This window comes from Microcaecilia unicolor, chromosome 2, assembly GCF_901765095.1.
Source record: "Microcaecilia unicolor chromosome 2, aMicUni1.1, whole genome shotgun sequence".
NCBI classification, from domain to species: Eukaryota; Metazoa; Chordata; class Amphibia; order Gymnophiona; family Siphonopidae; genus Microcaecilia; species Microcaecilia unicolor.
Genome location: NC_044032.1, coordinates 491,155,564 through 491,173,707, shown reverse-complemented (window position 1 = coordinate 491,173,707; position 18,144 = coordinate 491,155,564). Strand labels below are relative to the sequence as shown.

Genomic DNA, 18,144 nt, shown 5'->3' with positions numbered 1-18,144 from the left:
AACACAAGATTACGAGACCTCTTGCAAAGGCAACATAGGAAAGCTCCCTGAGTCCTTATAAAGGAGTTGGCTGATGATGTCACAAGTAGGAAATGAAGCAGAAGCAGGGAGACCAAAGCGAGGCTTGGCTTACAGGAAGAACAACAATAGGAAAAAAGGCAGACTAGAGAGGTCATAGAGCTAGATACAGAGAAACAGTAGGTCTGAACATAAGGGCACAGCCACAACTACTCCCGTAACCGAGCAATCTGTTGGGCTGGGAGATCAGTGGAGGACTGTTTGAACCAAATGATTCTTACAACTGCTGATTCAGAGATTAACAACTGCAGAATATTTTTTTTCCTGTTAATACGATATGTACTGTATGTTTAAAAATAAAAGCTTACTTAGTGTGAGAAATATATTACTACTACTACTTAACATTTCTAAAGCGCTACTAGGGTTATGCAGTGCTGTACAATTTAACATGGAAGGGCAGTCCCTGCTCAAGGAGCTTACAATCTAAGAGACAGGTGCACAATCTAAAGACAATCTAAACAATCTAAAGACAAATGTAGAGTCCGTCTGATAGGGCATACTATATTTCTCGAAAGGTTAGGTGCCGAAAGCAGCATTGAAGACGTGAGTTTTAAGCAGAGATTTGAAGATGGGTAGGGAGGGGGCTTGGCGTAGGGGTTGAGGAAGATTGTTCCAAGCGTAGGGTGAGGCAAGGCAGAATGAGCGGAGCCTGGAGTTGGCAGTGGTGGAGAAGGGAACTGAAAGGAGGGATTTGTCCTGTGAGCGGAGGTTACGGGCGGGAACATAGGGGGAGATGAGGGTAGAGAGGTAGTGAGGAGCCGCAGACCGGGTGCATTCGTAGGTAAGGAGGAGAATCTTGAATTGTATGCGGTATCTGATCGGAAGCCAGTGAAGTGACTTGAGGAGAGGGGTGATGTGAGTATATCGGTTCTGGCGGAATATAAGACGTTCGGCAGCGTTCTGAACGGATTGAAGGGGGGATAGATGGCTAAGTGGGAGGCCGGTGAGGAGTAAGTTGCAGTAGTCAAGGCGAGAGGTAATGAGAGCGTGAGTTTCTAGCACAAAATGAAATGAGAGAATATTTCAGCAGTTTGACTCAAGCGGCAGAAAATTAAGATTTCATGTGGTTTCAGACAGCCTGAAAAGGGATAAATGATGTGGACCTAACTGCTGGAAATGTTTCCTCTGTGTGAATTCTCATTAAGAAATCTCCAGCAAAAAGTGGCAGTCATCCAAAAATGTAAGCTGCAAAAGCAAAATTTTATTTAGGACCATGGAACAAGTTTTTATTCTTGGATAACATTGGCTACTGTAGTGTATAGCTAAATTAAAATACCTACTTTGTCTTATGGACCATTAAAAAAAATTTGTGTAAGTTTTGTGATGTCATTTTAGGTGTAATCATGTTAGGTGTCCTTCAGTATGTGTCTAGAACCAGTTCCTGCTTCTGTAGCTAATCAGCAGGCCCAAATTTAGGCATGGGCAAGGTAGGAAATTGATTCCGGAGTCAACTTCAGATAGGGGCTGGAGAATTGCTGCCATGCCTCAATCTAGGCTAAATGCTGCTGTCTATCTATCTATCTATCTATCTATCTATCTTGCATTTGTATCCCACATTTTCCCACCTCTTTGCAGGCTCAATGTGGCTTACAATGTGTCGTTATTGGTAGATGGTAGATTAATAGATAACAGTATTACATACAGAATAGCATAATCGAAATTTAAACAAGTAAATATAAGTAGAAAACATTACTGATAATAGGTAAGGTGGAGATGTCATAGAAAATAATGTGATCGAAATTCAAATAAGCATATATAAGCAAGAACATTGTTGATAATAGGTAAGGTTGCGATGTATTACATTTATAGTTGCTGCTCTTATTGGTATGCCTTGTTGAATAGGTGGGTCTTCAGGGATTTGCGAAAGTTAGTTAGTTCATAAGTAGTTTTTAAGCTGTGCGGCAATGCGTTCCATAACTGTGTGCTCAGGTAAGAGAAGTTAGATGCATGCATTGGTTTGTATTTTAGGCCTTTACAACTGGGGAAGTGCAGATTAAGGAATGAGCGGGATGACCTTTTAGCGTTCCTGGGTGGCAGGTCTACGATTTGGTCCTGGAACAGCAACAGCAGCAAATTCATTGTAAGGATTCAGCATGGGGCTGCAATGTCTTGCACTCTTGGACAGACCCTGCTTCTAATACAAGCCACAAATGTTCAGTTTCCAGGAAAACCTGTAACTTCAACAGGTTTATAGCATGAGGAGCAGATGGTTCTTTCTGTGTAACTTGAGTACTAATTGACCTTGCAAGAACTTTCTGGACTGGTAACAGATTGATTTTTCCAGCCACTAATTTTGCAAGGCAGCTGTCTGGAGAGACTCATTTTGATTTTTAAGCCAGAAACTGATGTGTACCATTTATGTCTCATTACCAGGCACTTGTACAATCTTTGCCAGATGTTTCCTGAAGCTGCAGGCGGCTGTGTAAGGTCTATCCTCAGAGACGCAGCACACGAGATGGAAGAAATGATAGAAGTCAAAGGCCGGGCAGCATTGCCGCGGTTAGATGTAGTGAGTGACATTTTATTTATTTAAAATTTTTAAAAAAAGGAATATTCTCATTGTGAGTCAGTAATGGTTCTGTATTAAAGCATTCTTCTGATATAAATCAGCTGTTAAAGTAGATGGAGCCAGAGGGTTGTGTTGGCTGCAGCTAATCCCACCTTTGGGATCAGACACTGTAGTTTATGGTGGCAGAGGAATATTAAGTGTTTTTTCCCTTTTAGCATATTTCTAACCAATTAACCTGCTAACATAGTTGTAAATTTCTATTTCAGTGTTGAAAATTGTGCTTGGTTCAACAAAATATACATGGTGTCTTGGGGGAAAAAAGGGTCCTCCAACACTTTTCCATTTGACCCAAAAACATCGTACTGGAAACTTCTCCTTGAAATTCAAGATGTTTCTGAGTACTTTATTTTTCAACAGGATGGAATTCCAGCACATTTATCTCGCAAAATAGTTCATTAATGAAATCCCAGAATTCATTAAGCCAACAGCTCAGTAGCACTGAAGACTTTTGTGAATCTGTCAAGGTTGAAGGAGAACACTTTGAAAACAAATTATGAATTAACTAAGAAAAAAACCCATTATACTAAAGTATTTTCAAAGGTCATACTGAAATAGGCTTCATTTTTTTCCAGAGACCATGTACAGTGTCCAAAATAGCTATACAAGCAATAAAGGACTGTATTGTACCACTACAGTGGAAATGTAATATTCCTGTGTTACCACAAACAGTAAAATGAGCAATTCTACCCTCTCTTCCTTTTTTGGTAGTGTTACGTTTTTACTTGGCATATATGTGTTGAACAGATAATCAAAGAAGCTTTTAACCTTAGTTCATCTCCCATGGTCATGTTCTCTGCCAGAATCTATCAGGCTGCTTGTTCTCACATGTGGGTCGACATCCGCGTCGGCCCAGAAATTGGACGGTATTTTGCAAGCAAAATATTTTAAAAAGTTTTGCCAGAGTCTTCTGGCGCGCGTGCGCGGACTGATTTCCCATGTGAACGCGTTCCCTCAGTTTTCTTTTCTCTGCATTGAGGTGCGGTAGTGTTTTTTCTGCACTCCTCTCGGGCCCAGGAAAGAGTCTTCGAGTTTTCACTTTTTTTTTCTCCTAATTTTTTCTTTATTTTATTATTATTGTCATTAAAAAAAAAAAAAAAGTTCCCGTAGTGTACTTTTAGTTTTGTCCCCTTCCAAGTTTCTTTTGTTTTTCATCGCGTCTGCGCGGTCGGGTTATTCCCTTATTTTTGTGCCCTTTTTCTTTTATCAGGCACAATCGCGTCTTTTGATTTCGCCGAAGCCCTTTTTCCTTCCATGTCATCGAAGACACCCAGCAGCTTCAAACATTGTACTCGGTTCAACCGGACCATCTCAGGTACCGATACCAACGGCTGGTTATCCAGTGCCTTGGGCCTGACCATAGCCCAGCTGCTTGCAGTCTGTGTCTTCATATTAAGAAACGGACCCAAGCGTCTCGAGAAACCCAATGAGAAAAGCTTTTTGGGGCTCGGTCCGGTCCTTCGGGGTTGACATCGACATTCAAGGAAGCATCGACGTCGGGAGCGGAGGTAACGGCTGCTGAAAGACCAATTCACGCTGGGAGCAGTGAGGCATCGAGTGGATCTCCACCTGCCTTGAGGCCTCCTGTTATGCAGGCCCCCCGAGACAGACCTTTGTCGGACCCGGCCCCGAGTAGGCGTGAGGATTCCATGTTCTCTTCGGTACCGAGGAGTCTCGATGACGGGCGTCAAGTGAAGGTGAAGAAGCACCGTCATCGTTCTCCTTCGACACACAGTGCTGGGAGTTCCGGGGCGTCGAGGGAATCGGCACCCAAGAAGCGTCGGCACCGAGAGGATCGCTCCCCTTCTATTCAGGAGTTGCTGATGAGTCGGTCTTCTCGCAGCCCGGTACCTGCTCCCAAGCCTCGACAGATTCTGCTACCAGCTCCTTTACCGACCCCGCAGCCTTGTCTGATAGCGGCTCTTGACGAGCGCATTAGGGTCCTGCTTCCAGAGCTTCTGTAAGGATTGCTGTGCCAGTCTGCTTTGGTGTTGGGGGTGCTTGTGCCTTCCCGTCTGCTGCAGCGGCATCTGGCCCTTCGCCTGTGGTGAGGTCCTCGACATCGGTGTCGGCTGCCACCCAGGTTGACTCCCCTTCGACATCTGTGGAGGAAGCTTCACCGCAGTCCAGGCGGGCGTCGACTTCTCGGCACCGCCATCGAGGACGTCGCTCCTCGGCGTCGAGGCAGGCTCAGTTTCGGACTGCTCTGAGGGTTGTGTTGTCCAATACTGAAGATGAGCGTTCGTGGGAGGAAGAGGAAAATCCCAGGTACTTTCTTCTGACGAGTTCTATGGGATTCCCTCTGAACCTTCCCTGCCACCAGAAAGGAGACATTCTCCACTGGAGAGTCTATCCTTTACCTCCTTTGCCGAGAAATGGCTGCGGCTATTCCCTTCCCTATGGAGGTTGAGGATGAGCCCAAATCTGAGATGCTTGAGGTCCTGGATTATCCTTCTCTGCCTAGAGAGGCTGCAACAGCTCCTTTGCATAATGTACTGAAGGAAGTCCTTATGCGAAACTGGTCGTTCCCTCTGTCTGATCCCGTGATCCCGAAAAAAGCTGAATCCCAATATCGGATCCATGGTGAACCTGGTTTGATGAGGTCTCAGCTACTTCACAATTCTATGGTGGTGGACTCTGCCCTCAAAAGAGCCAAGAGTACTAGGGACTATGCCTCGGCGCCCCCAGGCAGAGAATCTAGAACCTTGGACTCTTTTGGAAGAAGATGTATCAGGCTGCTATGCTCGCTGCCAAAATCCAGACTTGCCAGCTCTTCATGAGCGTCCACTTGCGGAACTCGGTGAGGCAACTGTCGGGCTTGGTTGATGCACTCCCTCCGGAGCAGGCTGAGCCTTTTCACTGGGTGGTCAGACAGCAGAAGGCGTGTTGAAAATTCGTGGCCAGGGGTACATTCGACACTTTTGATGTAGCATCCAGGATTGCTGCCCAAGGTATAGTGATGCGCAGACTCTCTGACCTGGATCATTCAGTCCAGCAGCAGATGGCGGGTGCTCCTTACCGGGGGATAACTTTTTTGGTGAGAAAGTAGAGGATCTAGTTGACCAGATCAAGATGCATAATGATGCTATAGATTCTCTCTCCCGCCGGGTGTCTTCTTCTACTACCTCCTCATCTGGGAGGTTTTTTGGAGGGAAGAGGAGTGCTCCCTATTCCTATACTAGGCGTAGGTACACTCCTGCTTCTCGGCAGCCTGCCCAGGCTCAGTCCCAGCGAGCTCGTTCTCGTCAACAGCCTAAGGTCACTGTAGCTCCCTAGCAAAAGCAAGGGACGGGCTTTTGACTGGCTCCAGTTCAGCATAGCCTCAGTAAACGAGTCCATACCGGACGACTTGCCGGTTTGGCGAGAGGCTAATGTTTTTTCACCACAGGTGACTTCTTTAACCTCCGACCAGTGGGTTCTTCAAATTGTCCGGTTAGGATACACCCTCAATCTGAAATCCAAACCTCCAAATTGCCCACCGGGAGCTCAGTCCTACAGCTCCCAGCACAAGCAGGTACTTGCAGAGGAACTCTCCACCCTTCTACAGGCCCAAGCGGTCGAACCCGTTCCACCAGGGGAAGAAGGGCTGGGATTCTATTCCAGGTACTTCCTTATGCAAAAGAGAACAGGGGGGGATGTGTCCCATCCTAGACCTAAGGGCCCTCAACAAATTTCTTATCCGAGAAAAGTTCAGGATGGTTTCCCTGGGCACCCTTCTTCCCATGATTCAGGAAAACAATTGGCTATGCTCTCTGGACTTAAAGGTTGCTTATACACACATCTCGATCCTTGCTGAGCCCCCCAAACCCCCCGAGGAAGATTTGGGTGGGATACCGATGCCGGAAATGGTATTCGAAGCTGAGTCGGAGAAACTTAATGAATCCTCTGTAAACCTGGAGGATGTAATGGGGCAGTTCTACAAACTGAAGAGTTGCAAATCTGGACCGGATGGTATTCATCCCAGAGTACTGATAGAACTGAAAAATGAGCTTGCAGAGCTATTGTTAGAAATATGTAATTTATCCTTAAAATCGAGCATGGTACCGGAAGACTGGAGGGTGGCCAATGTAACGCCGATTTTTAAAAAGGTTCCAGAGGAGATCCGGGAAATTGTAGACCGGTGAGTCTGACGTCAGTGCTGGGCAAAATGGTAGCGACTATTATTAAGAACAAAATTACAGAGCATATTCCAAAACATGGATTAATGAGACAAAGTCAACATGGATTTAGTGAAGGGAAAACTTGCCTCACCAGTCTGCTACATTTCTTTGAAGGGGTGAACAAACATGTGGGTAAAGGGGAGCCGGTTGATATTGTGTATGTGGATTTTCAGAAGGCGTTTGACAAAGTACCTCATGAAAGACTCCAGAGGAAATTGGAGAGTCATGTGATAGGAGGTAGTGTTCTATTGTGGATTAAAACTGGTTAAAAGATAGAACACAGAGAGTAGGGTTAAATGGTCAGTATTCTCAATGGAGAAGGGTAGTTAGTGGGGTTCCCCAGGGGTCTGTGCTGGGACCGCTGCTTTTTAACATATTTATAAATGACCTACAGATGGGAGTAACTAGTGAGGTAATTAAATTTGCTGATGACACAAAGTTATTCAAAGCCGTTAAATCGCAGGAGGATTGTGAAAAATTACAAGAGGACCTTACGAGACTGGGAGACTGGGTGTCTAAATGGCAGATGACGTTTAATGTGAGCAAGCGCAAAGTGATGCATGTGGGGAAAAAGGAACCCGAATTATAGCTATGTCATGCAAGGTTCCATGTTAGGAGTCACGGACCAAGAAAGGGATCTAGGTGTCGTCGTTGATGATACGTTGAAACCTTCTGCTTAGTGTGCTGCTGCGGCTAAGAAAGCAAATAGAATGTTAGGTATTATTAGGAAAGGAATGGAAAACAAAAATGAGGATGTTATAATGCATTTGTATCACTCCATGGTGCGACCGCACCTTGAATATTGTGTTCAGTTCTGGTAGCTAAATCTCAAAAAAGATGTAGTGGAATTAGAAAAGGTGCAGAGAAGGGCGACGAAAATGATAAGGGGATGGGTCGACTTCCCTATGAGGAAAGGCTAAAGCGGCTAGGGCTCTTCAGCTTGGAGAAAAGACGGCTGAGGGGCGATATGATAGAGGTCTATAAAATATATAACGCAGCACAGCAAAAAAAAAATTTCGTGTGCTACTGGGCAAAAACTATTTGTCCTATACTAAATTCAGTGTGCATATTCCAAATCCAAAGTCAGAATTGTTGTAACATGTCAGGAAATGTTGTTATGCATAAGTTTGCCCAAATGAATTAAGCACTTGGAAAGCATTGAATAATTTTTTACAGAACTAGTTTTACTCCAACAGTTACCTGATCTACATCAAAGTTTCCGTAGTAAACAGTATATGAAAATGTAATGGAATAACAAAATTTCAAAAAAGTCTTGTATTCCAGTTTAAAAGTCTTACTTCAGCAAGGCCCAGTACTGTTAAAAGTGCTTCAGGCATCTACTTTTGCATTTGTGACCATTCATATTTTCCCATTGCAAAAACCAGCAGTAGTCCCCCATTATGTTGGGATTCCAGCGGCCTTGATATCTGTTCTCCATTGTAGAAATGTCTTTATGGAACCTCTCTCCAGGTTCGTCATGTGTCCCAAATTGGGTGGGAAAAAAACAAGATGGGAATGAGCCAAGTTTTTCATATGCTTTAAGCCTGTTGTCTACTAGTTCAGCATAGTTTTCAGCTCGTCTGTTCCCAAGGAAGTTCTGCACTACTAGTACAAATGCATCCCAAGCATTAATATTATAAGTGAATAGGCTTTGCATGTATAACTTAAAATCTAGACGTGTCAGGCAAATTTGGAGTTCATATTTGGAATCGGCAGGTTCAATTTAGTATAAATCATATGTTTTTCTCTCTGTAGCAAAATCATTGTTGCGTGGTGTAATGAGTGGAGTTGAACGGGTAGATGTGAAACTTCTGTTCACGCTTTCCAAAAATACTAGGACTAGGGGGCATGCGATGAAGCTACAATGTAGTAAATTTAAAATGAATCTGAGAAAAATTTTCTTCATTTAACGTGTAATTAAACTCTGGAATTCGTTGCCAGAGAATGTGTTAAAGTTGGTTAGCTTAGTGGAGTTTAAAAAAGGTTTGGACGGCTTCCTAAAGGAAAAGTCCATAGACCGTTATTAAATGGGGAAAATCCACGATTTCTGGGATAAGCAGTTTAAAATGTTTTGAACATTTTTGGGATCTTGCCAGGTATTTGTGACCTGGATTGGCCACTGTTGGAAACAGGATGCTGGGCTTGATGGACCTTTGGTCTTCCCAGTATGACAATACTTATTGTACTTATGATATGCCTTTTCAAACAAGTAAGTCTTTAGTGATTTCCGGAAGTTAAGGTGGTCGTACGTAGTTTTCATGGCCTTTGGGAGTGTATTCTAGAGTTGTGTACTTATATATGAGAAGCTGGATCCATGAACTGATTTGTATTTGAGTCCTTTGCAACTAGGGTGGCGGAGACTTAAATAAGAGCGTGATGATCTGATTGAGTTTCTGGTTGATAAGTCTATGAGCTCAGACATATATCCTGGGGCATCACCGTATATAATTTTATGGGCCAGGGTACAAATTTTAAAAGTAATACGTTCTCTGATTGGTAACCAGTGTAATTTTTCACGAAGGGGTTTGGGCCTATCAAATCGCAGTCTTCCAAATACACTTGGAGGCAAATACTGCAAAGAAATATCACTTATATTCCTTCTATACATAATGTAATATAAACTGTTAAATCAAACTTCAGTGCTATTAAGCCATACATATAGCTGCCAACTCCGAGCAATACAAGCCCATAATGCATTTCTCCAAGTAGAGCATGGCCAACGTCATTTTCCCCTGGAGTATTTATATGCAGCTGTGTCTCTCATTAACACCATTCAATTTCCCTGTTTAGGCCCTTTGCATGAGAAGTGTGCCATGTATAAATGAACCATTGCTCTTTATACAATAACCTAATTTAACAAAGACCACGCTCCTATGACTTGAAGTAAAAGTACAAATTGTAAATCAGATAATGAATGATTAAATTGTCTCCATTGTTCAGTTAAATGGGCTTCAGCTTTACCGTTATATTACTAATGTATTCCCCAATACGGACTTTAATTTTTCTGATAGTTTGTCCAGTATAATATAGCCTTCACAGCCTGGATGTTGAGAGCATAGAATTTGAATCCTTGCATGTTTCCAGGATCCTATTGGCTTCCAGGAAAGGTTCTGCTAAGAAGTGTTAACTTTTTCATTTGAAGAGGTTTGCCCTAGACCCTCTTTATTGTCCTACTTAAAAGTTGTTTGAGTACCTCCTGCACAGCTGAGTCTGGTTTGAAAACCCTCTGTAAGGGTTCACCCTGGTGTGATTAGTGCTTACCATTGCCATGTAGAGAGAGTAAGCCCATCTCTGTACAGCCTCTAGTCTGATTTATGCGAAATTTGCTTCTGACAAAGCCCCTTATCAAATTTCCACTTCTTAAATATGCCAGGCAATAATGTCTAGATTTCCCCCGCCCCCCCTCTTTCTCCGTAGACATCCCTAGGCTTTCCTTTACATTCTTTTGGATCTATTAGTCACAAGGCAGGAGCAATCCTCAGTCTGTCCTGCTCCTGCCGGATTCAGAATGGCACTGGTGACCCCTAGCAGTAAGGCCTTTTGACCTTTTGTGAGGCTGATTGCCTGTGTTTCCAAGCTACCACAGGTTAGTGACTTCTATGGTGAATTAAGGTGCAATAAAAGCCCAACTTTTATTGCACCTTAACTATCCTTTAAGTCAAATCAGTAAAACTTTATTGGCTAACCTAATATTTATTAAGGCCACATTAACTGGATCAACCATTCCTCATTTGTCCAACAAATTAGGAGTAATGGGGAAGTCCAAAGAACTTTTTCCAGTTACAGACAAGTTAAGAAGTAAATCTGGCTCCAGAGCAGAGAGAGCCTCTACAGTGACACACTTAAATTCTTGAAAGCATCGAAGTGCATTTTCAAGTTTATAATTTAAAATTCACCAGTAAACTGTAATACTTAGTTAATAACATCTGGCAATATAGAACAGCTCCTTCAATTAAAATTTAAGCTTAACACATACAAAAATATTATATCAGCCAAATAGTTTTACTCTGACCTGGGTTTAAGGACAGTTAGGCCCAGAAATTAAAACGCACAGCATAAACTATTAATAGTTTCAGATAAAACATTACACAACCAGCATCTGAAGATCCCCTGTACAGGTCCTAATCAATTTGTCAAAGACTTGATCATAAAGTGGAGCATGAAGTGTAGTTGTAAGGTGATAAAGGTTTTCTATTAAAGCAAAATACAAAGAAAATAGCTTGGGATTTTTTGATAAAATGCATTAATGTGGGTACACTCTGCTTGGTTTCAGATATTTGAGTCTCTTGTATTGGTATGCTCATAAACATTTTTTTATGAAGACGTATTATTTTGTATTGGTATGCTCATAAACATTTTTTTATGAAGACGTATTATTTTGTATTAATACATTTTCTCTTTTGTAAATTTGTTTTTTAGCTGGTTATTTTGAAAATTACTTCAATATTGTTTCCTACATCTGACTTCTGGCATCCAGTGGTAACTCCTGCACTATCATATATGAGCCAGGTACTCATTAAGGTAAGTAGGTGAACATAAGAGTTGCCATACTGGGACAGACTGAAGGTCTATCAAGCCCAGCATCCTGTTTCCAACCGTGGCCAATCCAGGTTACAAGTACCTGGCAAGATGTCAAAACATTACAGTACATTTTATGCTGCTTATCCTAGAAATAAGCAGTGGATTTCCCAAAGTCCATCTTAATAATAGCTTATGGACTTTTCTTTTAGGAAGCTATTCAAACCTTTTTAAAACCCCACTAAGCTAACTGCTTTTACTGCATTCTCTGGCAACAAATTCCAGAGTTTAATTACACTTTGAGTGAAGAAATATTTTCTCCAATTTATTTTAAATTTACTACTTTGTAGCTTCATTGCATGTCCCCTAGTCCTAGTAGTTTTGAAAAGAGTGGTAGGGGTGTTTGTGTTGGTGGGGGGGGGGGGGGTTCTGTCCACTTTCTATCCATAAGCCATAACATCCACTGCTGCACCCACTTCTTCCAGATATTTATGCAAGAATGGTCTGGAATCCATGTCAGCTTTGGGGCTGAAGAAATGCCTCTGAAGGCACCATAAATCAGCTTGTAGGTGATGCCATTCAGTGGCAGTTTTCCCTCCGTAGGTATGAGCATGTTGCTTCCATGGTTTGCCCATGTCCTGTGAAAAAATAAAACAGCGAAGAAGACTAAAAATAATAAAAAGGCGACGCTTCAGATGAAAATCCAAATAAAAGTTCAAAATTGATTGATCGTTGAATATGACTTGACACAGCTATGTTTCGGTCCACAGGACCTGCATCAGGAGTCTATTTACAAAACAGGATATAAAAACAACATATAAAGATAGTAAATACACTTTATATATATATGAGGGATCAAGACATATTATATAAAATATTAAATATTAGTGCAAAACAAAGTAACACAGTAAAAACCATAAATCATTCAAAATATGTAACATAAATACATTTTTACAAAAGCCATATATATACAATGTAAATTTTAAATAAAAAAAAAAACATGCAAACAGATTACTTCAATGAAGTGAGACTATTTGAATAGGTCAAACATGCTTGTATAGAAAAACTATGAATTACTATTTGTAATACAGAACACCAGTATTGATCTTTAAGGAGTTAAAAACAAAATGAGTAAAATATAAAATCCAGACTTTAATAAAAAGAACCTAACCAATGATCATGAAGTATTACATTGAAGTTAGAATATTTGACTGGGTTAAAACACTGTCAAAAAAGACATCATTACGTATCCAAAAGAGGGAATGCATTTGTAACATTAACTAAACTAGTGTTGCTAAAAAATGTAAATAATATAATAGAAATTATATTTATATAAACTGCTTTAAAATTCTATAAAATAATATGATAGAAATCATATTTATGCAACTTGCTTTTAAATTTTTTATGTTTCAAAAATTTTTATTGATGACTTAGGAAATCAGCCAATACAATTATGTAGGAAACAGTCAAATTCAAGTCACAAGAAAAGAAGAAATTCTTCCACATTTTGATTCACCAATCATTATCATCAACTCTTTTATCATTTTATATCCCCCCCCCCCCCCCCCCTTTGTGGTTCCATAAATTTTATTGGAGAAGTCAGAAAATATTTTTAAACATACAAATGAGTCTACATAGTTAACTAACACTGCATACTGAATGTTTTGACCGGTATAACTCGTTACCCTTCATCCAACATCAAGTGATTCTTAGCTATCGAGTCTACCTAAATGACTCTTGTAACTTTTTACAGTTCTCCCCCTGTGCTTCACCCCCCTCTCCCCCCCCCAACAACCCCCCCTCCCAATGCAGTATTTAGTCACAGTCCTCTTACTCTAACTGCTGTAGCAGCGCCTGGTGCCTATGTAGTTTACATGTTAATTATGTGCCCTCTGGCATAGGGTGTCAGTGTGAGCCAAAACGGCGTCCAGCATTTCCAAAATGTCCTGGCGCTTGATGGTCTCCGAGTTCGCAGACTCGTTCTTTCTGTGTGTAGCAGGGAGATCATCCACCCTCTCCACTGAGCTAATGTTGGGCCCTCTGTGGACAGCCACGCTGACAGTATTGTTTTCTTTGCCACCATCACCGCTCGCATGATAAAGGCCCGACACCCCCCTGGCATGGGTCTAGAGATTTGCAGATACCCAAAAAGAAGTCGAGCATCCATCTGCCATTTTACATTCCAAGTAAGGGCCATCTGCTTAGCCAAATCTCTCCAAAGCTTCTGAATCCGCGAACAGTTCCAGAACATATGGCCCAGCATTGCGCCCTCCGCAGCGCACTTGGGGCATGCCCCATCTGGCGATACTCCCATGTGGAATGCCTGCTTGGGAGGCACATACGCTCTCAGAGTAAACTTAAATTGTACTTCCCAATAGTTGGCTTGATCTGTGTGTCTGCGATAGTCAATAAGATGTTCCCGCAGTAGTACTGCGGTAATCTCCGTCCCCAATTCCTCGGTCCACAGTTTGGACAGTCTCTCAAAATCTGGTTCCTTTGCCATGTCCTTGAGGTGTCTATGATAGAACATTAGTGGCATTTTGTGTTGCGCCCCCAAGGAGAGCGCCGAGCCTAGCTCCTCTTGGACATCTTCCGCCAGTGCCATCGGTGGGAGGCTCTCTATATAGTGCTTTAGCTGGTAATAATGAAACCAATCCAGCGAACTGAGGGAGAATTGGGCCTGGAGCGCTGCCCATGATTTAGGTCTGCCATCTCCTTCAATGGCCTGCAGTACATACTCCAGCCCTTTCTCCCGCCAGTGGGCAAACACCTCATAAAGCTGACCCGGTCGGAATTCCGGGTTTCCGCAGATTGGGAGATATGGAGTAGTACGAGGCGAGAATCGATGGTGTCGGCAAAGCCAGCGCCAAACTGCCCGCGCTGCCGGCAAAAGTTGTGCTTTGTCCAGTAGGTTAGCTTCTGTGCTTTTCTTGTGCAATAAGTAACTTATGTGTGTCTGTTCGATCTCTGACAGTTTTAAGCTGGATGGAGTAAAGTATTGCTTGCACCTCATCCAATCATTCAGGTGTCTCAAGCCGCTGGATATTGTCATATAGCGCAGACTCAGCAAGCCCAGGCCTCCAAATTCCACCGGGAGGTGTAAGTTAGACATTGCCGTTCTGGGTTTTTTCTTTTTCGACAAGATCTGTAAAATCTTGTTTAGTCGCTGCTCATCGGCTTTGGTCAAATATAGTGGCAGGGTCTGGAACACATACACCCACTTGGGGACTATTACCATGTTATATAAGGCTATTCTACCCAGTAGTGATATGGGGAGGCCCTGCCACATTTGCAAGCTGTCTCTTGTATCATTCAGCAACTTTCTAACATTCCAGGCGTACGCTAGAGAGAGATCGCGAGGTATTTTGACTCCTAAATACTTGATTGTCTCTTGTTCCCACTGTATTGGTAATGGGATCTTTTGCTGTAAACTATCACCAGGTAGGATCTCTAGGGCCTTGGACTTTTGAATGTTAAGTGTGTAACCCGAGTATTCCCCATATTCCCTGATCACTTCCAGAACCCGGGATATTGATTGTTCAGGCTCCTGGGTCACTACAAGCAAGTCATCTGCAAAGGCCAGGGCTTTAAGTGTACCACCCTTCAAGGGCACCCCCCTCACCCCTCCATCCCCCCGCAGGGCGCGGAGCAATGGCTCCATCGCTAAGACGAAGAGGAGGGGGGACAGTGGGCACCCCTGTCGCGTCCCCTGATGAATTTGAAAGGGCTTTCCCCTCACTCCATTCACCAAGACTGCTGCCTTAGTGTCCCTATACAACGCTGCCAATGCATCTCCAAACCAACCCTGCACTCCCATATAGCTCAAGAGGCCAAAGAGATACCCCCAATCTATCTTGTCGAATGCCTTTTCGGCATCTAGGCTAAGTATCATTGCTGCGCTCTGTTCAGTCTGACACTGTGCCATTGCTGCCCGCCTGCCTATTCCGAACGAAGCCCACCTGCTCCTCACCTATGAGTTCTGGCAGTAGGCACCCCAAGCGTGCGGCCATTATTCGCGCTAAGATTTTCACATCTACATTAATCAAGGAGATAGGACGGTAGGAACCTGGGCATGCCTCATCTTTCCCTGGTTTAGGTATCAACGTGATCAGGGCTTCGTTCGCATATGGAGGGAATCTCCTCTCCTCAACCGTTTGTTCTAGATAGTTCCCAAGTGCCGCCAACCCGACTTTAGGCAATGATTTATAGTACTCTCCCATGAATCCATTGCTTTTAAATTTTTTAAAACTGCTTCTGTTGTATATCATTTCAATTGTTTAAACACCAAAAAAAATAGGTTAGTGTGTGGACTAGGTAAAATTATATAAATTAAAAAGCTATCAACTAGATAAAAGTGTATATACAGTGGGGGAAATAAGTATTTGATCCCTTGCTGATTTTGTAAGTTTGCCCACTGACAAAGACATGAGCAGCCCATAATTGAAGGGTAGGTTATTGGTAACAGTGAGAGATAGCACATCACAAATTAAATCCGGAAAATCACATTGTGGAAAGTATATGAATTTATTTGCATTCTGCAGAGGGAAATAAGTATTTGATCCCCCACCAACCAGTAAGAGATCTGGCCCCTACAGACCAGGTAGATGCTCCAAATCAACTCGTTACCTGCATGACAGACAGCTGTCGGCAATGGTCACCTGTATGAAAGACACCTGTCCACAGACTCAGTGAATCAGTCAGACTCTAACCTCTACAAAATGGCCAAGAGCAAGGAGCTGTCTAAGGATGTCAGGGACAAGATCATACACCTGCACAAGGCTGGAATGGGCTACAAAACCATCAGTAAGACGCTGGGCGAGAAGGAGACAACTGTTGGTGCCATAGTAAGAAAATGGAAGAAGTACAAAATGACTGTCAATCGACAAAGATCTGGGGCTCCACGCAAAATCTCACCTCGTGGGGTATCCTTGATCATGAGGAAGGTTAGAAATCAGCCTACAACTACAAGGGGGGAACTTGTCAATGATCTCAAGGCAGCTGGGACCACTGTCACCACGAAAACCATTGGTAACACATTACGACATAACGGATTGCAATCCTGCAGTGCCCGCAAGGTCCCCCTGCTCCGGAAGGCACATGTGACGGCCCGTCTGAAGTTTGCCAGTGAACACCTGGATGATGCCGAGAGTGATTGGGAGAAGGTGCTGTGGTCAGATGAGACAAAAATTGAGCTCTTTGGCATGAACTCAACTCGCCGTGTTTGGAGGAAGAGAAATGCTGCCTATGACCCAAAGAACACCGTCCCCACTGTCAAGCATGGAGGTGGAAATGTTATGTTTTGAGGGTGTTTCTCTGCTAAGGGCACAGGACTACTTCACCGCATCAATGGGAGAATGGATGGGGCCATGTACCGTACAATTCTGAGTGACAACCTCCTTCCCTCCGCCAGGGCCTTAAAAATGGGTCATGGCTGGGTCTTCCAGCACGACAATGACCCAAAACATACAGCCAAGGCAACAAAGGAGTGGCTCAGGAAGAAGCACATTAGGGTCATGGAGTGGCCTAGCCAGTCACCAGACCTTAATCCCATTGAAAACTTATGGAGGGAGCTGAAGCTGCGAGTTGCCAAGCGACAGCCCAGAACTCTTAATGATTTAGAGATGATCTGCAAAGAGGAGTGGACCAAAATTCCTCCTGACGTGTGCAAACCTCATCATCAACTACAGAAGACGTCTGACCGCTGTGCTTGCCAACAAGGGTTTTGCCACCAAGTATTAGGTCTTGTTTGCCAGAGGGATTAAATACTTATTTCCCTCTGCAGAATGCAAATAAATTCATATACTTTCCACAATGTGATTTTCCGGATTTAATTTGTGATGTGCTATCTCTCACTGTTACCAATAACCTACCCTTCAATTATGGGCTGCTCATGTCTTTGTCAGTGGGCAAACTTACAAAATCAGCAAGGGATCAAATACTTATTTCCCCCACTGTAAGTGTAATGCTATCATCGAGAGCTAGGTTGGAATAGGGAATATAAATAAGTAAATATAAGTGAAAACATTATTACCTTCCACGATCATATGAGTCAGTCCTTTTATCTGGTGAAAAAAAAAGTATGTGTGTGTATGTATATTTCTCCGAGGACAAGCAGGCTGCTTGTTCTCACGACTGGGTGACGTCCGCGGCAGCCCCCACCAACCGGAAATAAGCTTCGCGGGACGGTCGACACGCAGGGCACGTCCACCGCGCATGCGCGGCCGTCTTCCCGCCCGTGCGCGACCGCTCCCGCCAGTTACTTTTTTTTTCCGCGACTGAGAGAGTTGTGTTTTCCCCTCTCTCTCGTTTCAGCCGCCGGATTTTTTCGACCGCGTTTACCGCGGATCGTCGCTTTTGGCCTGTTCGGCCTCTTCTTCTTCTTCTTTCTCTTTTATTAAAAAAAAAAAAAAAAAAAAAAGAATTTTGCGCGTGTGGAGCACGCGCTCCTTCTTTTCCCTCGCTTTCTAGCGGGGACGCCTCGTTGCGGCCTAGTGGCCGCTCGGTCGGTTTCAGTTTTCGTGGTGTGATTTTAGCCACCATTGCCGACTTTGACTTCGCCGACGCGATTTTTCCGTCGATGTCCTCGAAGGTCCCGAGTGGATTTAAAAAGTGTGGTCGCTGCGGCCGGCCGATCTCGCAGACCGACACCCACGCTTGGTGCCTCCAGGCCTCGGGCCGGAGCACAATCTCAAGTCGTGTGTTTTGTGTCTCGGTCTCCGGAAACGGACTCAGGTTGCGAGGCAAGTTCTGCGGGACCGTCTTTTTGGAACTTGCGCCGGCCCCTCGACGTCGACCTCGACGGCATCGGTATCGAAGACCGTT

The 18,144-nt window shown here is 43.5% G+C and overlaps 1 protein-coding gene across 1 annotated transcript in view; it reads left to right on the top strand.

The window, feature by feature from the left end:
- The window catches only part of NOP14 (NOP14 nucleolar protein), a 224,952-nt gene that overhangs the window by 108,140 nt on the left and 98,668 nt on the right, over positions 1-18,144 (top strand). The window contains 2 exon segments of the mRNA XM_030191134.1: positions 2,452-2,587; positions 11,224-11,325. Coding sequence (XP_030046994.1) covers positions 2,452-2,587; positions 11,224-11,325 — 238 coding nt within the window.